This window comes from Capra hircus, chromosome 17 (assembly GCF_001704415.2).
Source record: "Capra hircus breed San Clemente chromosome 17, ASM170441v1, whole genome shotgun sequence".
NCBI lineage: Eukaryota > Metazoa > Chordata > Mammalia > Artiodactyla > Bovidae > Capra > Capra hircus.
Window position 1 is genome coordinate 52,808,318 of NC_030824.1, and position 27,036 is coordinate 52,835,353.

Below are 27,036 nucleotides of genomic sequence, written 5' to 3' on the forward strand. Positions count from 1 at the left end.
AGGCACACAGCCACTCTAGAATTAACATTGCTGCTAAGCTGCTAAGTCGCTTCAGTCGTGTCCGACTCTGTGCGACCTCATAGACGGCAGCCCACCAGGCTCCCTTGTCTTTGGGATTCTCCAGGCAAGAACACTGGAGTGGGTTGCCATTTCTTTCTCCAATGCATGAAAGTGAAAAGTGAAAGTGAAGTTGCTCAGTCGTGTCCGACCCTCAGCGACCCCATGGACTGCAGCCTTCCAGGCTCCGCCATCCATGGGATCTTCCAGGCAAGGGTACTAGAGTGGGGTGCCATTGCCTTCTGTGAGAATTAACATTACTTCTCTGCAAAGAATTAGCCTCCAAGAACCCTCCCAGAGCACGAGGAAGACATACGGTGTTCCAAAGGCTAATAAGTAAAGAAACAAGTTTACTCCTGAAAAGTCAATATTTTAGGCACTAAGGCATCATAAATTATCCATTAAGCAGTTCCTAAGTAGTTACCAATGGTTACCGGGTCCTCTTTCTTTCTTTCTTTCAATACAATCAAAACCCAAATTAATGTCTCAGACTAAGTCTGAGATCAGTCCATGTCACAGACCATTTGAGTATTTTCAAGAGAGAGAATTTAATACAGGGAATTGGTTACACAGAAGATAGAAGAGCTGAGAAGCCAAAGAAGGCAATGAAGAGCCCAGAAACTGTCAAGAGCAGAAAGCCATAACCCTGAGTCACAGGAGCAGTGTTAGTCACTCAGTCGTGTTCGACACTTTGTGACCCCATGGACTGTAGCCTGGCAGGCTCCTCTGTCCATGGAATTCTCCAGGCAAGGATACTGGAGTGGGTTGCCATGCCCTTCTTCAGGGGATCTTCCCCACCCAGGGATTGAACCCAGGTCTCCTCCATTGGCAGGCAGATTCTTTACTGTCTGAGCCACAGAGACATTCCTGGACCTCTGGAGCTGCGGGAGCCCAGGGAAGCTGGATCCGAGGGGAGCCGTCCTGCTAGGAGATGGAATTAGGAGACAGGCCCCTGCTGGGGACTCTACGGGACACACCGAGGGCTTCTCCCTGCTCCTGTCCCTGGTCTGTGGCCAAACCCAGACAGAAGCTGGAGGCACGGAGCCTGGGAAATGCACCAGGCAAGGGGCAGACACCCCCGCCTGCAGTAAAGCAGGGCAGGGGAGGCTGAGAACCAGCACACAACTGATTAAAGGAAGTTCAAATAAGAAAAGAAAAAAAAAAAAACAAAACCCCCAAACCTCACATTCCCAAACCAAACATTTCTGTGGAACAGGCATCCTATTGTGCACAAATTCTCCTAAGAACTCTCATCTCCTTTCCTTAGACTAAAACTTTCCTCACCAATGTGCTAAGTGCCAACTACACATAAAACACCATGTTGGGGGCTGTGCAGATACAAGCAGTCATATCATATCTCTTCCTGCTTTCAAGGAGTCAATGTGTCTTCTCCAACGCTGACCGTCCCTCCCTCTGCTCCCTTAGACAGGCTGAAGGCACCCTCTCCTCCCTCTATTCCCCTGTCATTGGTACTATGATCTGGGACTGTAATTCATCCATTCACTTGACGAACATTACTTCTAAGAGGGGAGCCAAGCCATAAGGATGGAACAGGCAAGGATTTCCCTTGCAGTCCAGTGGTTGGGACTCTGCACTTTCACTGCCGAGGGCCCAGGTTCAACCCCTGCTTGGGGGACTAAGATCCTGCAAGCTGCATGGAATGGCCAAAAAAAAAAAAAAAAAAAAAACCCACAACACTAGTAAGGACCTATTGTATATCACAGGGAACTCTACTCAATACTCTAATGGCCTATATAGCAAAACAATCTAAAAATGAGTGGATACATGTGTGGGCATAACTGATTCACTTTATTGTACACCTGAAACTAAAACAACACTGTAAATCAACTATACTCCGATAAACATTTAAAGAATTAAATTAAAAAAATGAAACTTCTGATTTAATAGTCCTGAAGGGGGCCTGACAACCTGCATTTCTAAGAAACATTCAAGTGATGCTGATAATTGCACCAAAGAAGAGACGGAATAGGCATTAGCCTGGGAATGGAATTGCCATGCAAAGAGGAGAAGAAGAAATGAGGAGAGAAGAAATTCCAGGCAGAGGCACAAGGAAACTCAGCAAGAAGCGTGGAGAGAGAGAAGCAGGTTGTTGACCCGAGAGCACAGAGTCAGGAGAAGGCAGTGAGGAGGGTTTGAGGTGAGACACTTGCATTCTGTTTGCTCCTCCCCCAACCGCTGGGCCAGAAGCCGCATGACCCGAAAGCCCTCATCTGTCAGCCAGTCGGCGGCTCAGTACTTTTAAGTGGAAGAGGAAGGAGACAGAAACGAAAGGGGCGGAACACAGAGCAAAGACTGGGCCTGGTTCCTCCCAGCCACCCAGAGCAACTGTGCCTTCTGACTCTTTTGAGACCCAAATTGTTCAACCCAGCCTTAAAAGAACTGAGGCCTGCTGGAATCTTGCCAATAAACCCACCCCTCCTTTTCTGGTCTTAAGTGAGTTTGAGGAAGGTGCTTGCTATTTGCATCAGGAGTTCTAAGAAAAACCATAATTCCCCTGAGACTGATCATTCTCACTTTCCAAAATGTGCTTCATACTTATACCAAGAAGAGTGTAATAACCACAATAACTTCCCTGATGGGGCTTTATGGTAGGTGCCAATATCTGTATTTTATAAGGAAGAAACAGGTTCTAAAAGGATAAGTAACCTGCCCCAAGCCACAATACAGTAAATGCTGGAGCCAAGACTCCAAGGAGGTGACTCTCAAGTTCAAGACTCTTGCAGCTAGAAGTGTTGCCAGTTCTGAAGTTTTAAAATCTGCATCACCAACTGGGATCTCCCCCTGCCTGGAGTCTCCTCATTTCTAAACATTGTAACACTGTCTCCTATTGAAATGGACATGAAGAGTGCAGATATTAAAGTTCAAAGATTACCTTCACACTTAAAAAAAAAAACCACTTCATTGTGGAATGATTTTAAATTTACATAAAAGTTGCAAACATAGTACAGAGAGCTCCTGATGCCCCTCACTGTTCTCCTAATGTTAATTTCTTATGTTACATGGTACATTTGTCCAAATTAAGAAACCAACATAGCATTACTATTGAGTGAACTCCAGACTTTATTCAGATTTCACCAGTTTTTCCACGAATGTCCTTTTTCTGTTCCAGGATCCAATCCAGATTCCCATACTGCATTTAAAATGCCTCAGTTTTTAACTTAAAAAAACAAAAACGGAGACATTTATAACAACCCAAGTTGCAGCTAAATGTAAAGTGCTAGCTTTCCTATTTTTGGACAACCACCCTTTGGAGAATCTCCTTCCAATCCACAGAGCTAAATATTATCTAGGCCCAGCAATGCCTAGATGCACTATCGTTTCTACTTTATTCTTCTTATACCTTAACTTAGATTGGAAATGCATACATGTTGGGAAGATCCCCTGGAGAAGGAAATAGCAACCCACTCCAGTATTCTTGCCTGGAAAATCCCACGGACAGAGGAGTCTGGTGGGCTACAGTCCATGGGGTCGCAAAGAATCAGACACGACTGCGCACTTGGCTTTACTTTCATACATTGTTTTCTCAGGAATCAGACCAATTTAGCTTTCTTAATATTGCGCCACTCAGAATACAAAACCTTGATTTCTTTCTTTGTATATTTTCCAGATTTTCTACAGTAAATAATTTTGTAATAAGAAATAAAGCTTGGTGCCATCCTGTATTTCTAAAAGGAAACAGGACTTTTTCTAACATGGAGACCAACAGGTTCATTTGTGCATGGAGCATGTCTTCCAAGAAGATGCTAGACCTTCCCCTCCCCCCTTTTGCATCGCTCAGCATGTGAGATCTTAGCCAATCAGGGGTTGAACCCATGCTCGCTGCAGTGGAAGTGTGATTCATGGGGTCTCAAAGAGTTGGACACGACTGAGTGACTGAACTGAACTGAACTGACTCCAGTATTCTTGCCTGGGAAATCCCATGGACAGAAGGGCCTGGCTGGACTTCAGTCCATGGGGTCACAAAGAGTCGGACACGACTCAGCAACTAGAAGCCTGGAGTCGCACCTGGCCTGGCCACATCCCACCTGGACCAGTTGGATACAGCTGCTTATCAGACTTGTGTTTGCTATTGTAAACCACTGAGGTGCTGAGGTGTCTCATAAGCAGCCAAGCTGATACAGCAGACAAGACAAGGACATTAACTTCTCCCCAGTAACAACCTGTTTTGGAATTAAAGCAACCCATCCAAAGCAGATTCAACTTACTTCCAGGCATCAGTTCAAAGTGAGGCCTTCCTTCTTCAGTGGACAGAAGAGTAGCCAGCTTCCCTTCTATCATCTCTCCATCGATGAATTTTCCATACAGGGCTGTCCTTTCATCAGGGTACACGTAGGCTATCTTCTCTCCCGTCATCTCCCCATCTTCATTTACTTCTCCTACAAGGCTGCCTCCATCCTGATGGCAGAAACCCAAAACCAGAAAATATTATATTATAGTATTTATCTATAGGACACGACCAGTATTCTTGGGCTTCCCTGGTGGCTTAGCTGGTAAAGAATCTGCCTGCAATGTAGGAGACCTGAGTTCGATCCCTGGGTTGGGAAGATCCCCTGGAGAGTGGCTACCCACTCCAGTATTCTGGCCTGGAGAATTCCATGGACTGTATAGTCCATGGGGTCCCAAAGAGGCAGACACGACTGAGCGACTTTCACTCACTCACTCATATGACACGAGTTCAAGATACTTCTCTTATGCACGCCCACTGTTAGTAGCACTAATATGGATCACAACAGTTTAAGAGCTCAGCTTTTCACATGAGCATGAACAGCATGAGGCATATCATTCCCCCCCACCCAGCCCCCTATAGGCTATATGCACGGGGAGCTTATAAACCTGATTTACAGAGTCAGAGATGGAGCTGTACTTTATAATCCTGGACAAGTTACTGATTCTCTCTAACTTGGTTTCTTATCTAAGAAACAAACATGCTGTATTTGTGCGTGTATGCATGCTCAGTCCCTTCAGTTGTGTCTGACTGTTTGTGACCCCATGGACTGTAGCCCACCAGGCTCCTCTGTCCCTGGGATTCTCCAGGCAAGAATGCTGGACTGGGTTGCCATGTCCTCCTCCAGATCATTCCCACCCAGGGACGGAACCTATGTCTCCTGCGTTGCAGGCGGATTCTGTACTCACTGAGCCACCCATTTGTAATATGTCATAAACATTGAAAGGAAATGTAACAAGGGTTACTCTGGGCCAGTATAAAATGTGATGAGGATCTGTAGCAAAACGGTCTTACTCACTATGCTTAGAAATTCGCTTTTCAAATATTGAATTCTGAATTTCTGGTCTATTAAGAAAATCTTTAGTCCAAAGATACTTAAGAATTAGTTCAGTGTACATGAGTAGAGAGTTGTCTGTGTTTTCTAAGGAATAAACAAAAGAACGTTGAGATACTGTCTTTCTGAGAGTCCTATATCATGGCGTTTTTTTTTTTTTTTTTGAGCTAGAATGCAAAGTGAAAAAAGAACAACTAAACTCTCCTCCTTTGCCCATCACTTCTCTCTTCCCACTCTTCTTTATTTACTGCTCCCTTCTGCCTCCTTCCAGGAGAGGAGCCAGCTGCGCTTCCTGTTTTACTGTCCCTTGCTTCATTCCCAAGGGTCCGTAAATGCTTTAGGGCAGAGGCTATCGTAGAATTCTGTGTCCTGGTACCAGTGTTAGGGACACAGGAGGTGATATAAACACTTTGTAAATTGCATTGGGACACTAAAATTAAACCAATAGTTAGTTATTATTGAATATTAAATTATACAAATAAATATTATTATATATTATTAAATAAAAAGAGTTAATTTTTAAAAATCGAACCTAGGGTATAAGATATGTTTCCTTCTTTTTCCTTCCCATCTAGGGGGGCCTCATGGGTATAAATAGAAATCTAAGACCTTTGTGGGTTTGACCTAAGGCTAGTAAGGCCATGACATCTTCTAAAAGCTTGGTTATTTCCTCAACTGAAAGGTTCTAGAAGCAGCTACTCAGAGTCAGTGGTGTGGGATGACTTCTGAGTGATTTCAAATGCTGTTTACTGAGAGAGAGCAGGAAGAAATAACCACCAGGTACAGGATCTCCACAGTTCACTGTAGTCTAATTGCTCTTTGGAGAAAAAAAAAAAAGTTATAAATTTAAAAATGAATCACAGCACTTCCATAGAAAGAAAAATACTTGGAAGCATTTTTCCCAGATAGAGAGGACATTAGGGATGTATTATTGCTCTGCCTCCTCCCTGAGTTAATTCTTAATAACCCAGCCCGAACAGAGATGTATTTCCTGCAAGATCTGCCTTCAGACTTTCAGTGATGATGACAGCTGAGTGGTGTTAGGGCACATGCGCTCCTCACACACCGTAACTAATTAAACCATCAGGATTACTATTTATTCAGCATTCTTTCTAGGGTCTCAGGTTTTCTTCCCCCTTACGTGCCTTAAACTTCATTTTGGGGGCAAGTGATTTTATTTGTCTAGAACAATAAAGCAGAGATTCTTCTTTTATTTTAGGAAGGAGTTGGTGGTTTTAGTTGCTAAGTCATGTCTGACTTCACAACCCCATGGACTATAGCCCTCCAGGCTCCTCTGTCCATGGGATTCTCCAGGCAAGAATACTGGAGCGGAATGCCATTTCCTTCTCCAGGGGATCTTCCCAACCCATGGATTGAACTTGGGTCTCTTGCATTGCTGCAGGCAGATTCTTTACCGACTGAGCTAGCAGGGAAAGGAGTTATGAGTTTTTAATTAAAACTCTCCATCACTGTTCCAAGGTAAACTTTTGAAAGACATAAACTACCCTTAGAATGAGCTTACAAATCCTGCATGGAGGATCATTATTTTTTGCCTCGCTTTGTTCCTACTTTGACCTCATGTCACAAACACTTCCTTGTTGGCTGTACCGGGGGAGCAGAGGGAAAGCTGCTCCCCTGTCTCCTCTGCTGAGTGGCTCCCCCTCTGGGAAGAGGAATCCTTCACTTGGTTGGTGAGAAGGCAGGATCTGACACCCATCTCTACTGACAGGGGTTAACAGGATAAAGCTCTCACGTGTTCTGCACTTTCGCTCACCTGTTCTGAGAATTGGCAGTGCCCATGGGCTGCTCCTGCTCCCCTCTCACCCTCTCTTCTCCTTGGGGAAGCTCCCCCAGCCAGCCCTACTCCCCAAGGGAAACCTGCAGCTTTCCAGCTGCGCTGTGGGCGCCTGGCCCATCTGTTTAGTTCAGAGGGGCAGAAGTAGAAACCCACGATACCTCTGCATTCTAACTCTGCCATAGTGAAGTCCTGATCCCTGACACCTATGTCCATTTCTCAACTGCTCAGTTGAGTCTGACTCTTTGTGACCTTATGGACTGTAGTCCTTCGGGCTCCTCTGTCTATGGAATTCTCCAGGTAAGAATGCTAGAGTGGGTTGCCATACCCAGGGACTGAATCTGGATCTCCTGCATTGCAGGCAGACTCTGTACTGTCTGAGCCATCAGGGAAGCCCACTTCTCAATTGATTCTCATCCCGGAGATCAGAGCAGCGGGATGTGATCACCAGCCTCATGCCTGGCCCCAATGCCAGCAGATACTATACACAAAATGTCATCAACCAAGTTGATTTTGACAGCTTGTAATTCCCCAGTGCTTCTTCCTTCCTAAGGTGGAGTCCTCTCCTGGTGTTTAAAAGGACACTAATTCAAGCTGAAGGCTAAAAGGCAGCTGCTCATTTTAGGCTTCAGACTGCAACTGCATTGAGTGAATCAGGTCCATTCACCTTAGTGCCTCTTTGATCTCCTCTAGGGACTTAAATTGATCATAGTTACAAGTAAAATTACAAGTAGTGGGAGAATCTTGTAGTCCATTACATTTCCCTTATTTCAGCCCCCAGGAAGAATGCCACTTTGCCTGACTTCAAGATTCACTGTGCTATGGGCAGCTCCCTAGCACGGGGCAGTAGGAAGCTTATACTGCCTAGTGGCGAAGCAACAGAAGTGTCAGGCTTCCTAATCTGGTAAGTACCTCCACCTCTTCTCCCTCTGTGATAGAAACTTCTGAGCTATTGCAGATCCTACCAAGAGAATGTGTAAATGCTTTAATAATTATTAAAAAAAAATGTTTCACAACCTTTTTCTTTGGGTAGAGTATAACTTATTTTTCAGCAACAATAATGTGTAAGTAGATTTTCCTGGCATTACTTTTCTTGTTATACATATAATAGCGACTTTGTTTTTATTGATACTTTTAAATCATAAAAGGAAAGGATTAAGAGTAAGAAAAAACATATTTTGACTTAAGCTCCGGACAAAATAAAATATTAGATAAAATATTTTTGCAGGTCTATTTTCTGAAACATTTTCTGGAAACTCACTAAGAACAGATGGGGTATTTGAAATGCAAACACAAATTACAGCATTAATTCCCAGCCATGGGTTTTTGCTGCATCTTTCTGCTCTAGTCAACTCCAGAAAGATCATAAAATAGTATCAAATATTCAAAGGCTAGTTAATTTTAATCACCTTGATTTAAGCAATATAAACCAAAAAATGGGGAGGGGGATTGGAAAGTCAAGTAACAATAGTGTAATAAGTCCCAAAAGATGTGAAATTGTTGGAATCATTCTTACACATGACAGAGAATAAAATTGCAACAATGAAACATTCCAACATTCTTTCTATATCCCAAATAAATATTTTTTTAAATCAATGTATTTCTGTTTTTATTGGTGGTACAATCAAGCCAGTTTGTCTCAGTTTGGTTTCAATTTTTTAAAAGATATTTACTGTGGGATCAAACTCAGGTCCCCTGCATTGGCAGCATGGAGTCTTGGCCACTCGACCACCAGGGAAGTCTGCTCCATTTTGTTTTGATTGTGACTAATCATTTCTTTCCAAAGCCACCCTGAAGAGGAATTTACAGCAGATCGGAGGACAATTAAAGTCAACTGTTTCACCGTGAGAGGACAACCCCCCTAAGTTGTTGGCTTCAGCTACTGGCTCTCAAGTTTTCACAGCCTCACATTTTCTAACATAGAGAATACATTTTATTCTTCACTGGGAAGACTCAAAGCCTTGTCTTAAAACATGCTATTTTTCAGCAAAATGAGCAGTGACAAGACTTACTGGGTAGTATATCCAGCACACTCCATGCCGAATGTTATCTTTGTATTGTCCCTTGAAGATCAGTCTCCCATCTGTGTCGTACTCCTGGGCCGGCCCATTCAGCTCTCCGTCTACATACATGCCCTGGAGAACTCCTCCATCCTCATAAGTGTAAACTCCCTGGCCCTGCAGGGCATCGTCCACATAATATCCCTCCAGGGTGCTGTGAAAGAAGGGAGAACAAAAGAGGAGAGTGAGACCGTGACTCAACTCTCCTAAAAGAAAGAATCGTATCATGCCCACCTCTGTTCCAATGGCCACCTGCATTCAGTACATCTTCCTGAGTTCTCTGCGACCGCTAGGGGAAAATACTCCTGAGATATGGGTAGGATTAGAAACAGAGGAAGATTTAATTCCTAATCTAGCTCCTATTAAATCTAGTTTCTCTACTGAAAGAGACATAAGAGAAAGAAACCACAAGTGGAAACCGAATAAGCTCATCTAAGTTTTGTTTCCTGGGGCTTCCCTGGGGGCTCAGATGCTAAAGAACCCGCCAGCAGTGCAGGAGACCTGGTTTGATCCCTGGCTTGGGAAGATCCGCAGGAGGAATGCATGGCAACCCACTCCAGTATTCTTGCCTGGAGAATCCCCTTGGACAGAGAAGCATGGTGGGCTACAGTCCATGGGGTCACAAAGAATTGGATACGACTGAGTGACTAAGCACACGTGTTTCCAAGGCTAGATGCTGACCAATACCAGGCAACAGAAATGCTGGTGTTACCCTTGCCACACATACACCATTCCTGCTTAACTTCCCTCAAGAGTGGTTCAGAATTCACTGGGAGTTCTCAAGGGTCTTTAGATGGCGTGTATAGAGTGGTCTCCAATAATACACACGTGGTTTAGAAAGTGTAGGTGTCTACCTATCTGTCTTACACTATTAATGCATTATTTATTGGTGACAACCATGATTAGTATCCAATCAAAAGAATCCCCTTGCATCTCTTTGGAAGATATATGGGGAGGTACTTGTGTGTGTGTGTCTATGTGTGATGTGTGTGTAATCATGGGCAATGGGGGTAAAGGATGGAAGATGGCAGGCTAAACCTGACTAACATCAATTGCTGTTGTTTAGTCCCTTTAGTCATGTCCAGCTCTTTTGTGACCCCATAGACTGTAGCTTGCCAGGCTCCTCTGTCCATGGGATTCTCGAAGCAAGAATATTGGAGTGGGTTGCCATTTCATTCTCCAGGGGATCTTCCTGATCCAGAGATCAAATCCAGTTATTTGAGTCTCCTGCATTGCAGGTGGATTCATTAGCAGCTTGATAGAAAGTTTGAGATCCATAGTCCCAAAACTGAAGAAAGCTCACAGGGGTGTTTATGGTGATTTTATAAGAACCTTTTTTTCTCTCCTCATAAAATACTTTTTGGATTTCATAACATATTTTGAGTGTCAGCCTTGCAAAGGCCATTATGCAACAAAGCTAACTTTATCCAAAAACTCCTTCATGAACTGAAATTTGGAATAAAGGGAAAGACCAACTCAAATTATTATTTTTTTTTACAATGAAAACATAAGATGCTTAGCAACAAAGAGTTTGATTATTTTAACATGCACAGATAACACTCATTCATTAATTCAACTAACAGATATTTATACAATGCCTTCAAGTAGTGAGTACAGTTGTATGAGGATCTAGGAAGCATTATGAACAAGCAACCACAAAACCAGGAGACAGATACTGGGGACAGGAGGGAGCCATGGGACGGATGCGGCTGCACCTGACTCTGCCCGGAACAGTCTTATCTTACTGTTAATGAATGACAGCATGATCTGTAATTATTAAAAGAAAAGCACAGTTGAAATAACGATACCCTCTGATTACAATGTAATTAGACTATTTGTAGTCTCCCAAAGAGATAAATCATTCTCTTTCAGTTTTGTTTGTACGATCAATGATAAATAGGCCTAGTAAATTCATGTAGAGACGAAGGTGTACTTCAGCATAGCCCTTGCATCAATAATCAAAATTCTAAATTAGTGAGGTTAGAATTAATGAGATTACACTGTCCTTAGATTCCAACCACGGAAAAAAAAAAAAAAGAAAAGAACAATCTTGGTGAAGGATAACTAATCAACCGATATAATGACGCAACAGACAGGACAAAAAACTATTCAATTATCCATTTGGACTTGGGGAATTACCAGATAAAATGCAGGATGCTCAGTGGAGTTTCAGATAAATAACAAATAACTTTTTTAGCATAATTATGTCCCAAATATTGAACAGGACATAGTTATACTAAAACATTTTTTGCTGCTTATCTTTGTGTGTGTGTGTGTGTGTGTGTGTGTGTGTGTGTGGTCAGTCATGTCTGACTCTTTGTGACCCCATGGACTGTAGCCTGCCAGGCTCCTCTATCCATGGAATTTTCCAGGCAAGAATTTTGGGATGGGTCGCCATTTCCTATTCCAGGGGATCTTCCCAACCCAGGGATTGAACCCAGGTCTCCTGTTTTGCAGGCAGATTCTTTACCAGTGAGCCACTTGGAATACCATTTTAACTGGGTGGCCTGGATTTTTATTTGTTAAACCTGGCAACCCCATTGACTGAATTCTCAGTGGCATTCAAAATGTTACTGTGTGTGTTTGGGCAGAATTATCCCCTGACAGACTAGTCTGCCAATATTTCTTAGGTTTATGATGAAATCTACAAGGCATGGGTCTCAAGAATCAGTTAAACGATCATGTGGATTTGCACATATTTCCCCCGGTCATGTCCAGTAGCTTGTCTCCCCCTCCCTAACAGCAGAGCCCACCCTTGTTAGTATCATAATCCTAAGAACAAACTGCTATTTCCTGTAGCTCAATAAACCTGAGATTCCCGAATGCAAAGTCTCAAGATTTTGGAGAGCAAAACTTACTGCATTGTTTTCCAGCCCCTGCCTGAGGAAACAGCTTAGCTTCCTTGGTAAATTTTTTTGAAACTTGGGTGGAATCTGATAACAAAATGGGACATGTTATCATAGGAACTGTGATCTCCAAGGCAATAAAAAATGTTAAGGCTCTGCAATCCTCTGTCACTGAGGAAATAAAATAAAAAAACTTCTTAGTCTGGTGTTAAAGGCACCACTTCTTTCTCTAACTTTTTCCTCCCGAAGAGGTTGGCAAACCGTAGCTGGCTGCCTGTTTTTGTAAATACAGTTTTACTGGAACGCGGCCACGAACATTCCTTTCCGTATCCTCTGTGGCTGCTCTCATATCACAACAGCGGAGTTGAATAGTTGCAACAGAGGCCATATGTGGCCCCAAAGCCTAAAATATTATCTCCCCCTGGGTAGAAAAGTTTTGCCCGACTTCTGCTCTACAAGCCCCTGCTTGCATTATTCACTGGCATCAAGCACACCTCTATGGATCTTAGCTTCTATACTCTGTTTTCCCTGGTTATTCCCTTAAAACATATGTAACTAAACTTTTAAAATTCCTGAGGATGCCTTCAGGAAAAAAAAAAAGTTATGGGTCATATTTGCCTTTTTATCATTCAAAACAAAAATAACTTTGGGAAAAGAATGAATATTCTCCAACCTCTGGTCTTTTTCTATTTAAAGAAGAAATAAACTATGAGAAAATGGCATTTTGTTGCACTCGATGGTTAGTATCTGGTCATATTTGAGAAGTAGCTATGGAGGGAAAACTTTCTAATCTTTCTTGCTGAAATGGCACAGAGAAGGGTGCCATTCTCTAAATGCTATAGAGAAGGGTGCTCATCACTGGCCTCCCTGGAGCCTACCTTTCCACCACATGGAGCCCTGCTTCCGAAGGAGGCTACCTTGACCTCTGCAACCACAGTCACCGGAGCCTAGCCATGGCCTAGTATAGGATGTGCCACGTGTTATCCATGATCAGCTTATGGGTCCTATTTCTCTAAATAGATCGTAAGCCCTTTACAGGAACAAATCAGGCATTATGTATTTCTCCCCTCACACATAAACACAGCATATCTTCAAGCGCTGTTTCCTAAATGAAAGAGTGGAACTGGGATAGTCTTGCTCTGAGAAGAGACAATTGAGAGGGAACATAACCATGCTAAGAGTATTTCTCAAGCGCAGGGAGAATTTTTTATATGAAGTGTATGTGCATTTAAAAAAGAAATCAACTATGAGAAAACGGCATTATCTTGTAGCCACTCAACTGCAAGTGAGGAAAGTTTCTTAAACTCTGCGGTTTATTTCTCCATTTGTAAACTGCAGCTACTCATGAGGCTATTCAGGATTACAAGGTTTAATACATAGCAAGTGCTCAGAAGATGTTAGGACATAATGACTGCTTGAATAACAACTAATATTATTAAGCATGCACTTTCATTTATATGACGGTGAGCTTTTTACTGAGAAGCTTAGCTTAAAACAGCAGCACTAGGGAACTGGTTATGAGACACTGGAGTAGACAAAGAAATTAACAACACTGCTCTAGATTTACTTTTAAAAAAACCAGCTAGAAAGAGTCCTCTCTGGGGGAAGGATGGAATAAATGCTTCGTTAAGTGAAAAAAGGAAAACATCTTCATTGTAAAATGAACAAACAAACATAAAGCAAATCAAACACTACAAAGATGTGGAAAGCAGAAACCCCCCGGACTCTTCCTCAGTTCGGCATATATCATTTAAGACTTTTTTCCATTAATACATTATGCATTTTCCAACCTTGCGTGGTTGCTGTTTTAACAAAAATGGGATCATACCATACCCAATGTTCTTGACTTGTATTTTCTTAAAATTTCTTTGAACACTTGGCAGATATTTTAGTATGTTAAGAAGCTACAAAAAATGGTTTGATTTATCTGGTACCAGCACTTGAATCAAATAACTTGAAAACATGGAGAAAATTTAAAAATCAGTTTTAATGAGATTTCTTTCTTCCCATATACACACAGACCATTTTTATCTGTTTTATCAAAGCTCTTGTACTTAACTTTCCAGTATTAAGTTAAATGAGAAAACCTAACTTACAAAGAAATGAAAAAATTTTATGACTGTTTACCTAGGCAGATACATCTGCAGTCTATTCAACTATTTTCACTGAAGAATTCTCTTCAGTATCTGAATACACAAAAGTGTTCTTAGGAGAGTAAACAGCTTTGGCTTTTCCTTCACATTTTGGGCTCTAGAAGGTTTGGGGGGCATAAGCTCTGCTCTCTCCAGCACCATCTTCCCTTCCTTCTGTCTGGTACAGAACCTAGAGGGAAATTTTATTTTAAAACTTATTTATTTATTTTTTGGCCATGCTGGGTCTTGGTTGCGGCACATGGGCCCTTCAGTTGCAGAATGGGGGGTCTAGTTCCCTGACTCGGGACCAAATCTAGGAGCCCTGCATTGGGCAACCACTGGACAACCAGCAAAGACATAAGAAAGATACTTTAAATGAAGGGTAATTCAACTTTAAACTCCTATCTCTAACTAAATTGTGACTAAGTATTAAAACATTGTTATATGACAATATATATATTTTTTAATGCTCTTTTTTAAAAAATTGAGATATCACCAGCATACAACATGATACTACATATTATCTCTTAAAATATTGAGAACTAAGTAAAGAAGAGCAGCAATAAAAACCCCAGGTCATCTGATAGGGCTCTATCCAACCTCCTCCAGGATGTGACAAGCAAACCGCACAGAGCTTTGTCACGCTTCCATGTAGTCCTGTTCTATCTTCAGAATTTCTTACCTTTTAATAGAAGATCTATGAGTCTGTAGCTTCTGATTGTTATAAAGTTTCAAGATAACAGTAGGATATGTGAAGAGCAATCAGTGAAATTGAGTTTTGCTCTGTAAAAATAAGCCCTGGGAAAACCCTGCTGGTCACTGTTAACTGATAATAATAACATCAGTAATAAAATATAATAGTAAAAAATCATAACAATAATAATCCATCCTCGCTCTTGAGAGCATTGTGTTAAGTAAGTCAGACAAAGACAAATACTCTATGTCCCCATTCATATGTGGAACCTAAAAAAGCTTAACTTGGGACTTCCCTGGCAGTCCAGGGGTCAGGACCCCTCACTTCCAATGCAGAGGGTGAGGGGTCAATCCCCGGTTGGGGAACTAGGATCCCACATGCCTTTTGGCATGGCCAAAAAATTTGAAATAAAAAATAAATAAAAGCAGAAAAGTCTAACTCCTCGAAACAGATTAGTAAAGAGTAGTGGACCCCAGGGCCTGGAGGGTGGGGAAGTGCGGATAGGTTGGTCAAGGGCACAAACTTCCAGTTATAAGAGGAGTAAGTTCTGAGTATATACAGCATAGTGGCTATAATTAACAACACTTTTATACTCGAAAGTTGCTAAGAGAGTAGATCTTTTTTCTTGCCCATGCCGCATAGCTGTGGGCTCTCAGTTCCCTGACCAGGGATTGAACCTGGGCCTTGACAGTGATAGTCTGGAATCTTAACCACTAGGCTACCAGGGAACCCCCAAGAGAGTTAGATCTTAAGCATTATCACTACACACACATACACAAAAGGCAATGATGTGGGGAAATGGAGGTGTTATCTGATTGTATGGAAAAAAATGCATAGTAATAGGCAAAAAGCAGGGAGCTTCTGGGTTGGTGAGCTTGTGAAGACGCGGGGAGAGTGCTGCCCTTGGAGGGGGTCTGGGAGCCCCATGCCTCTTCCTCTTACTTTGCTCAATGCATCTCTTCCCTCTGGCTGTTTCTGAGTTTGGTTGCTAAGTCGTGTCTGACTCTTTGTGACCCCATGGACTGTTGCCCGCCAGGCTCCTCTGTCCATGGAATTTTCCAGGCAAGAATATTGGAGTGGGTTGCCATTTCCTGCTCTAGGGGATCTTCCCAACCCAGGGACTGAACCCAGATCTCCCGCATTGCAGGTGGATTCTTTACTGACTGGCCACCAGGGAAACCCGTTATAAAGGGTTATATCCTAAACTGAGTTATATCCTTTTTTAAACAGACTGGTGATCTAGTTTTTAAAAAATTACTAGCAGAGCTCCTTCTAGGTACCCTCCTAAGGTCATTACAGGTTTTTTTCACTCAGTCTTCACAACTAGGAGAAGCTGATAATAATTATCCCCATTTTTCAAATGAGGAAACAAGTTTAGGGAGGCCAACTTGCTAAGGCAGGGCTCTTCTGAGGTGATTCCTCAGAAAAATTTCCCGTCAATGTGCCCAGCTCCCAAGTTGTTTAAGCTCCTACAAGAAAGTAACTGAATTCACCCCAGGACTCCTTTGAATTTTCCACAATTAAAGCTAATGAGTAACCTCAAGTGAAATGAAGGCATGGAACAAAGACTGTCAGGATCAGACATTGCCTTTTTTTTTTCCCCTTGGCATGTGGGATCTTAGTTCCCTGACCAGGGATTGAACCTGGGCTCGCTGCAGTGGAAGTGCGAAGCCTTAACCACTGGTCTGCCAGGGAAGTCTGGAGCTATATCCTCGCTTCCTGTGAGAGGAAGGGTGCAGATTCAGGGAGGAGAGGGGTGGCTTCGGAACTGAACTCACCTTGGCTTGACTCTCAGCTCCAGCTCCTACCGATGAGGTCACCTCGGGCAGGTCACCTCACCTCTCTGTGCTTTAGTTTCTTCACAAGTAAAAAAGGACTATGAAACCTACTTCACAGATTGTTGTGAAGGCTATGCCCAGTGCTGAACAAATGGTAGGTATTCAAAGTTCTCCATCTCATTCCCTCTCCCTTTCTTCTCATACATCACAAAACACTTTGCCTCAGTCAGAACTGTTCCTTAGAAAATAGATGAACGTATTTGTTGAGCCTGGTTCCAACAAAAGCAACATAGAAGGGACTTTTGCCTTGTGTGGGAGGTTGGGATACATGACTTCAGAAGTCTGTTCCAACTCCAGTTTCTCTGAAATGCAACCAAGTGCTTTCTGAAAACCAAACAAAGAACTCCTCTGCAGACCTGTCACCTGGAAAATATCACCCTTCTCAGTGGCTCATCAGATGGGCAGCTTCTCTTAAGTTATCTGGTCAGTGATTAACTACAAGGAGCCCTCTTAGCCAGATTCATTAGGAACAAATCAGCATCAGAAAATGACTTGGGCAGAGGAGGATGAAGTCATGGAGTAACAAATAATACTTTGAAATCTAATTGGCAGGTCAGGAGGAAGCATCAATAATGTTAAAAAAAAAAACTGAATTCACTTATCTCTATTTCATAATCAGGCTAAAAACCACATGATGTCCTAATATCACACAGCCCAAAGCCACTCTACATTGAAATATCTTTTTCTTGTTACCGTTCTAAGATTTCAAGAAGTTCTGCTAAATTGTCTTTACATCCACAAATCTTGGTTGAGATGAGAACAATTGGGACATTAAGATGTCCCAGAATCTGGGATTATTACTGTATAAAAATCAGAGATGTGTATATTGAAGCATTTTGCATACTAAACATTTTGTAATCCCCTACAGGACTCCAGCGAATTACTGGTGCCAGAGAGACTCCAGAACCACACCAACAAAGCCTCAAGATTCCTTTCTCCTCCCCACATACATACCTTTGTGTCAGGACCAGAGCAGATGTTGCTGCTGCTGCTAAATTGCTTCAGTCGTGTCCGACTCTGTGCGACCCAATGGACGGCAGCCCACCAGGCTCCCCCAGGAAGAACACTGGAGTGGGTTGCCATTTCCTTCTCCAATGCATTAAAGTGAAAAGGAAAGTGAAGTCGCTTAGGGAGTCCCAATTACCTAATCTTAGGACAATCCTCTTCTTTCCATTAGAAAGGGGGAAAAATGGGGAACTGCTTGGTAGCCCAGTGGTTTAGGACTTGGGGCTTTCATGGTGGGGCTTGAGTTTAATCCCTGGTCAGGGAACTAAGATTCTGCAAGTAGCATGATGTGGCCAAAAAAAAAAAAAAAAAAAGCTGGGGCGGGGGTGGGGGCGGGAGGGGCAGACTGGAAAACAACAGCTGCTTGAAAAGACAGTTTAAAAAATCAGGTCAGTTTTCTCATTCATTCCTCATTTGTGGGATAAACTATGCGGTTGGTCAGACTTTAGGTTTCTGACATAATAAGCCAGATTTAACTTAAGAAAAGACAGGTCAACTGTTTGTCAAGATCTCAAAACTGGCGACAATTCTGAAGCCTCTGAAGCTAAGACAGCAGTAAAAATGTACATGTTGGCTATTTATACTGATTCAGATAGCTAGTTTCTGATGTCTCAGACGGTAAAGAATCTGCCTGCAATGTAGACCTGGGTTCAATCCCTGGGTTGGGAAGATTCCCTGGAGAAGGGAATGACAGCCTACTCCAGTATTCTTGCCTGGGAATTCCCATGGGCAGAGGAGCCTGGCAGGCTACAGTCCATAGGGTCAACATGACTGAAGTAACTGAGGATATTCACTTTTTACATTTCTGTATTTATTGAAGTTCTTTTTTCCACCTAGTATTTGCTATCTATGCAATTTAAAATCAAAATAAAATATTCTGCTTCTATTCTTCCAGGCCATCTTTCCTGGCAATCTGCACATTTAAAATTCTTATTCAGATTTATCATATTCTGTGTAATGGGAAAAACTGATTCCAGACCTTTCTTGGTATAAGTTTTTATTTGTTTGAAAGCGTCTCATAAATCACACACCCAGTCTATGGCACAGATTGTGGTGATGGTTTCATGGATGCAGACTATGCCAAATTCAAGTTGTGTACGTTAAACATGTACAGATTTTTGTATATGAATCATGCCTCAAGTTAAAAAAAAATCATACACCCAGGTTCAGGTTTTATATAAGATTAAAAATGCATCAAGCTAACTCTTCTGTCACTACCCTGGAATTTTCCAAACACAGGCTCCTGTAACTGCGAACAAAGCCTTTGATGGGAACGTAAGCTAGTACTACAGGTTTGCACAACTTTAAAAAACTTTATCAGAAACCTTTTGTTTCCTCAATGGTTATTTCCAAACCTTAATTTCACCCTTTTTGGAGGAATTTTTCCAGACTAACGCCTCCTGACTGCTAGTAAAAAGCCTTGAATGCCCACTTTATTTTACTCAATACATCAGATCCCCCAAAATTGGAAGCAGTAATGGGGAGAATAATTAATAAAGCAGTGTAAACTAAGGTGCTGCTCCAGGTAGAAACTGACTTCTTTAGGACCACTTCCTGCACCTCTCCATCAGATCTAATAGATTACATAGCATCTTATTTCAGTCATAAGACTCACTAATTTTTCCACAAATTCTTTTTTAATTTTAGTTTTAACTGGAGAATAATTACTCTATTATTACAGTATTAGGATGGTATCCGCCATACATTAACACGAATCAGTCATAGGCATACATATGCCCCTCCAGCCCGTCTCCTGAAGCACCCTCCCGCCTCTCCCCATCGCCCGCTCCAAGTCATCACATTGCACCAGCTTTCAGTTCCCTGGATCATACAGCAAATTTCCCTTGACTGTCCACTTCACATACGGTAACATATGTTGCGGGACTACTCTCTCAAGTCACCCCACCTTTTCCCTCCCCCACCGTGACCATAAATCTGTTCTTTCACAAATCCTTCTAATAGATGTCTCCCAACATGATCGTTACTGGGCTTAAGAAAGAAGGTTGATTATGACCTTTTGAGAACCTGTCACCACACGACTTCATCCCATGTCACAAAGGCAGTGAGACTGACCTTCTCCCCTCAAGGGATTACCTGCCACGTGCACAAGGCTAACAAGGGTGAGCTTTTCAGGTCCTTGCTAATACCATCATTCTATGAGTCTCCCATTGGACCTCAGTCTCTTCAGGTGTGTGAGTGGTAGGTATAAAAATCAGTGAATTTGTGCCCCAAAAAGAAAAAAAGAAAAAAGTGAATTTCTTTCTATTCCTGAGATAGTTACTGACCTAATGCTTCAGCCGTACCTGGTGCTCCAGTTTGCCCTGGTCTGGACCCACAGGCAGATCGCTGCATTAGTAAGGCACACTGGAGGAACTGCATGAAGCTGGTCAGAGCTGGACGTGACTAGCTTGACAGAAGGAGGGATGCGTCTGGAAGTCTCAAGGTCCCACTCAGCACCCCAGGCCTCATTCCTGGCACACTGGCTGGGAAACTTAGCCTAACTCTTGAGTACAGAGCAAGCCCATGTGCTCAGTCACTCTGTCATGTCAGACTCTTTGTGACCCCACAGACTCTAGCCCATCAAGCTCTTCTGTCCATGGAATTCTCCAGGCAAAAATACTGAAGCAGGTTGCCATTGTCAAGTAGATCCCCTGGGATCAAACCCAAGTCTCCTGTGTTGGCAGGTGGATTCTTTACCACTGAGCCACCTGGGAAGCCCAAAGCAAGCCCACAACCAACACTAAATTCAACCAAACCTGCTGGACTGTTTTCCCAGAGTCAATCAATTAATTAGGTATGACCTTTAAAGTAAGAGATTTAAAGCATTCTTTAAATACTTGTGTGTGTGTGTCTATGTGTGTGAGAATTCTACCCTCTTTTTCATCTCCTATTCTCATTCAGCAAGAACTTTTTTCCTAGTACCAAACTAACAGAAAGTGCTATTAAGCATAGAAGATGAAACAGACATAGATTTTGCCCTCAAGGAAACCTCACTTCTGTAAGGGAAATAAGGCTCATTTTTGGCTGCGCTTGTTGCTTGTGGGATCTCAGTCCCCAGCCAGGGATTGAAGCTGCACCCCCTGCACTGGAAGTGAGGAGTCTTAACCCCTGGACTGCCAGGGAAGTCCTTGGAAATAAGACATCCATATAAATATATATTTGTTGAATGAATAAAAGCATAACTGCCTGAGGTAAACAGTGACACTTTCCAAAAAAGAGTTATAAATAAACTCTGGAAACAAGGCGGGAAAAATCTCCCTCTGGATGGCTTAAAGGGGTTGTGAGAGAGAAAAGCACTGATACCAAATCCAGTAAGAGGCCACTACAGGCTCTGGGTATCCACCAGGGCAGAAAAAAGGAAGTAGAATACTGATGAACATGAACAGTTTGGAAGCCAGTTTCTGCTAAAATGAGGTTGAGTGTGGGGCTGGGGACAATGGGGAAGAGAAGGTTGGAGTTAAAAGTTTACAAAAGTTCTCTGAGGCTTTTATTGCTTTCTTCACCCCTCCTTATTTGAGATAATTGAGAGCCTGAGGACGTATTAATATTTTTTTAAAAAAAGCAACTCACTCCACCTAGAGAAAAGGGATGGGATGTGGCTGGGTCACAAGCCAGTGTCTATGATCACCCTTCAGCTATCAGCTTAGACAGTTTCTCTCCTGAAGGAATTTCAAGGTTTGTGGAAGCTTCAGCTTATTACCAATGTCAAGAATTTAGCAAGCGGTGCTATGTCTGATACTGAGCAGGACCCTGTGGGGCTCCTGGGCAGAAGACCTTTCTGCGCTCCCATTTCTTTGATTACAGGCAATAACCTTCATTCAGCCTCCATGACCTCCCCTGAGTTTCAAGGGGCAGATTCAAGCAGTTGTTAATTAGGGAAGGGAGGGGATGCAAGACCAGGGAGAAACAGTCCAGAACAGCTTTGGGGCAAAGTCCTATTTTCCCATCAACAGTTACAGGTGACAAACAATATCTTTGAGCCATTCTGCAGAGACTGAAACCCCCTCCAGGTGGGAGAAGTTAGCGATTAATGACAGTATGCTGCCCACAAGCAATGTAGACCCCAGACCAGTTGGACCTGAAGGCTGACCATATGGACTCCTACTTATCTCACTGCCAACCCATCAGAAGAATATCTATGAGTTGGTCACACCCTATTTGAACAATTAAGATAAAACTTGTCACTGTCTTCCCCAAGCTGGGACACTTGGTTTTGAGGGTATTAGCCCGCTGTGTTCCCCTCTGTCTGGCAAAGCAATAAAGCTACTCTTTTCTAGTTCACCCAAAACTCTGTCTCCAAGATTTGATTTAGCATGGGTGTGCAAAGCTGAGCTTTCAGCATCTTGTCCCACAGAATTCTATAATCTGCTTTAGCTAAATCCACTTCTGGGGTCTTCCCTGGAAGTCCAGTGGTTAGGACTCTGAGCTTCCACTCAGGGGGATGTGGGTTGGATCCCTGTTCAGGGAATTAAGATCCCACATGCAGCCAAAAAAAATCCATTTCTGTATTACTCAGTCAAGTGGTATGAAAAGAGCCGGTTCTTCCGTGCCTCTGAATTCCTCTAATTGCTGGAGAAATTCACCCAGCCACTCCTCATTTCTGAAGATGACATGGCTTAAAAGTCACTACTGGCAAGCTGGGCCTGTGTAACCCATCTCTTTTGAAAGAGACTAGTCCTAGCTATTCCCACCTATCTCAAGAGGGTGAAGAACTTCTGCCTCATGGTGTTCTCATACAGGAGGTGAAAGCAAAGTGAAAGAATCCTGCTGAGAAAAATATTTTAACTAGAGGGAGAACATAGGAAACACTATTACAGCGTCAGCATTAAGGTATCACACGCAGTGTCTAGTCACCCCAAAGACAAGCGTTTACAACATTGGGCCTGGAGCTGGCCCCGCCTATGTTCACGCGTCTTACTGCGTGAACCATAATGACGGGGCTTTGAGGACCTCTGCTAAATATTCTCTTGACTAATCTCAGGAGGAGAGAGAATACGCTGAGAAAATGATGAAGCTGCACGAACAATGGGGTGGCTGAAGCTTCTTTCAGGAAATCAAGAAACTGGACCATGATATCTGAGAATGGGCTGAATGTAACGGAGTAAGTGTGCACTGCACTCGAAAAAGAGCGTGGGTCAGTCACTACTGGGATGGCACACACTGGTCCCTGACGAAGAACGATCCCCACTTGTGTAACTTTATGGAGACGCATTACCTGAACAAACAGGTAAAATCCATCAAAGACCCACCAACCTGTTTAAGATGAGGGCCCCTGAATCTGGCACAGCAGAGGGTGTCTTTGACAAGTGCATCCTCGGAGGTGATGATGGCAGAGCTGAGTCTCAGGCCATAGCCATGGTGGGGGGGTAACCAAGCAGGACCCTATGGGATCTTCCCGGGACAGACCCCTCCCCCATATCCTCTGCGGTAGCTCCCCTCTGAAGTACCTGGATAACAGTACTGATGCACATTTCCCAAGTTGACTTACAGATGCTAAATCCCTCACCAAATGGAAGAAATGGACCCCTTGATGACCATGAGCGAGTAGCCCCCAGACTTACTGGCGCCTCTGGGTTGGTAAAGCTAACCCCCGTGACACCGCCCGTTACCTCACCGTCAATCAGAGAATTGTACACAAGCTCATTACATATCCTGGGATACCCCGGCCTTACCTTGTCTTTAAAAATGCTTTCCTGAAACCCGTGCAGGAGTGTAACAGGCAGCACTAGGTGCCCTGGCCTGCTTGCTTGGTGCCCTGCACAAAACACTTTCCTTCTCCACCCTCTAGTGTCAGCAGACTGGCTTCACTGTGTGCAGGCCACTTGAGTTCTGTAACAGGGGCTGAATTCCCTGGGCCCCAAAGCAGTACATGCATGCTGGGCTTACCCTGACCTTTTCTATACATTGTACTAAAATACTGAAATTCTCTCATTCATATCATTCTTCCAAATAGTTTGGTACCTACCTCCTACCCCCAAAATGAAACAAAACCAAACCGTGAGTGCTACCTGCCATCAAAGAAGAAGAACTTGCCCCTTCCATTCTTTTCTCCATGAATGAAGTTGCCCTCGAATCTGTCCGTGGAGGAGTAGGTGACTGTGCAAAAGCCGTGCGGCAATCCATCGTCGTCCAGGTGCCCTGGGAAAGGGAAACACGAGACAAACCTTAACATCTTCCATGCTCCCCCACCCTCAGGTCTGTGCTTAGATGCTGCCAGCAAGTGCCCTGAGCAGCCTGGGGGTCCCTTCCTTGCTCAGGGAAGGGCGAATGCCAAGCTTTCTCTGCCTGCATCAGCACCATCAATTCCACTCAGATACTCTTTCAAAAGGACGAGTCCACGATAGAGCACCTTAGACACATGTAAGAATAAGAACCCAAACCACACTCATATTTTACTAGGGACTGAAAGTTATTCTCAATAATAACCTCTGCAGTGTGAGTTTCAATTGATTCAGTACCAAACTGCATGGTACTCCTCAGGTTTGGAATTAATGCCCCTGAACGGTCATGCTTAACCGAAATGTGGTTGAGATGGCACATGTGTGATGTGATTCTAGAACCAAGCACAATACAATTTTATACATCATTATATGGCTATGGTTTTTCCAGTGGTCATGTATGGATGTGACAGTTGGACCATAAAGAAAGCTGAGCGCAGAAGAATTGATGCTTTTGAGCTGTGGAAAAGACTCTTGAGAGTCCCTTGGACTGCAAGGAGATCCAACCAGTCCATCCTAAGGGAGATCAGTCCTGGGTGTTCATTGGAAGGACTGATGTTGAAGCTGAAACTCCAATACTCTGGCTACCTGATGTGAAGAGCTGACTCACTGGAGAAGACCCTGATGCTGGGAGGGATTGGGGGCAGGAGGAGAAGGGGACGACAGAGGATGAGATGGCTGGATGGCATCACCGACCCAGTAGACATGGGTTTGGGTGGACTCCAGGAGTTGGTGATGGACAGGGAGGCCTGGCGTGCTACAGTTCACGGGGTCACAAAGAGTCAGACATGACTGAGTGACTGAACTGAACTGATATGGTCTGATGTGGAGCTCTGCTGGCCAAGCACCCTCTAAAACCCCCCGTTCTTTGTTACCTTCTGACAACAAGAGCTCGACCCACCTAGTCTCTACAACTGCCCTAACATCAGCACCTCATTGTACAAACACACAAACTCAGAGTCCTTCTAAGCTTGAACTTAAGCTTAACATTGAACTTACTGCTTTACTTATAAAAATCTTTCAACTTTCAATGTTCAGTAATAACCTTGTCATATACCTTCTGCCCATTGGGTTCAGAGGGTTTGTGCTTTAAATGTAGCCAGAAGTATCCACATGACCATTTAGGCAGTGATTTTGAACATCAGTAGCCATGATTACACTGTGATCTTTAAATTGCTGGTTCTTCTCGCATCACCGACTGGTATATTTTAACATTTATGTTTCCAGTCAACATTTAGGTTTCTTATTATTATCCACATATTTCACAAAACCCAGGAGTCACCTCCTTGGTGCCTCCCCAGTCATTTTGCTGAGCTAATTTTGCAGAGGTGGGTTGAAAATAAAGGCAGCAGTTAATCTGCTGACTTTTTCCTGGGTTAATGACCTGAGTCATGGATGAAAAGGTATAAAATAATTAAATACTGTGCAATGCAAGGACATTAAACACATAAATATGGCTTCCAGATGGCTCACAGACATTAAAAACAAAAAAAAGGAACACAGACCATAACACCACAATGAATGCTTTACTCTCCTAAAATAATTTCTTTTAAAATGATAAAAGAATATCATCCCTTAGAAGGGATAGTAAGCAAGCACTCTTATGAAGAACAGAAAAACCTGTTTATTTGTATTATTGATTACATAAACATAAAATACAAATGAACAAAGATGGTTTTATTGCTATATCTCATTCTGTATAGAATGAATTACCTAGAATATATCACAAGAAAACATGGCTATTTAAATAAATCACAATCAATAAGGATCCTTTTCTCTTAACACATTTTTTTTTTCACCAAGGGCCAGGAGGTTAATGATTAGGAGGGAACCAGGTCACATTTGCTTCCTTGCTCAAAAACTGTATGTGACATGATTCAATGACACTTGAATCATATGATATAATTTGGACAATTATTTTCTAAATATCTACTGATGACATTTTTCTCATTGAAATAAATTAAATCTTTTTCTTTTTTCATAAAAAAACCACTCAGTGTGTAGTTAAAAGCTTTTTTTTAATGAAATGTTGCTCAGATCAAATTAAATTTAGCTGTTAGCATTCCTACGAATGTAGCACCCCACTTTTGATTTAGGTATAACTATCAGAATAACCATTTTAGCCTTATATTGAAGTACCTACTAATTTGTTGAAAATGCTTTCTCCATATAAAACAGGTCACATATTTCAGACATTATAAAACTAATGTTTGATGAAATTAGTGATTCTGCCTCGTTTTTTTTTTTAATATATTTTAAAAATTTATTTGGCCATGCCGGGTCTTAGCTGTAGCATGTGGGATCTAGTAATAGTTTCCTGACCAAGGATCAAAACTGGGCCCCTTGTGTTGGGAACACAGAGTCACTGGACCACTGTGGAAGTCCCTATTCTACTTTGGATCAAGAGAAGTATTATGATAAATATGTACACTAAGGGGAAAAAAAAACGCAATGTAAATTCATTTCCACTTTTCCTCAGTTGCAATGGTCCTGTCCTATTTCTGAGCAAAACATTGCAGGTGCACCCTCAGCAGCGGCATTTAGATATTAGAGAAAATTGGAAGCATCACAGAACACAATAAAAACACCTGAGGGACAGTCTTGAATCCTACTGAGAGGAAAGCGGTAACATCAACCACGCTCCATGAAGGATGCTTGCCTCTGTGCAGGCCAGTGGAGAGAAGTCCCATCGCCTTCTTAGTCTCTAGGGAGAAAGGAACAGAGGGGCTGCTGAATGATGGCCATTTTTCTGGTGATACCACGTGTCTAGGAAGAAGGCTGGGACAGGTGACCCTTTATTGCCTTTCCAAAGCTGTTCAGGTTGCGTGCTCGTGCTGCAAGAAATCTCTGAAATCGCCTTCTATCAGATCACAGCAGGGTCCCGTGGTTGGCTTGTCTGTTCTCTTCTCATCCTTCCAAAAGCAGGACGATGTGATCAATGACCAGGATGTGATCAATGACCAGGATCAATGAAAAGGAGCTAAAAGTTAATATGGCTTATGATCATTCAAGACTTCCATCCTGAATATTTAATAGCCTGGGGTGGTGTTTCTGGCAGCAGAACTTTATATTTAAAACAACACCCACAACC

The 27,036-nt window shown here is 42.8% G+C and overlaps 1 protein-coding gene across 2 annotated transcripts in view; it reads right to left on the bottom strand.

The window, feature by feature from the left end:
* Positions 1 to 27,036, bottom strand: part of SETD7 (SET domain containing lysine methyltransferase 7) — a 48,637-nt gene that overhangs the window by 14,106 nt on the left and 7,495 nt on the right. For both annotated transcript variants that reach the window (XM_018061554.1, XM_018061555.1), the window contains exons 3-5: positions 23,736 to 23,865; positions 9,165 to 9,366; positions 4,284 to 4,473 (exon numbers count right to left, since the gene is read on the bottom strand). In XM_018061554.1, coding sequence (XP_017917043.1) covers positions 4,284 to 4,473; positions 9,165 to 9,366; positions 23,736 to 23,865 — 522 coding nt within the window. The remainder of the gene's footprint in view (positions 1 to 4,283; positions 4,474 to 9,164; positions 9,367 to 23,735; positions 23,866 to 27,036) is intronic.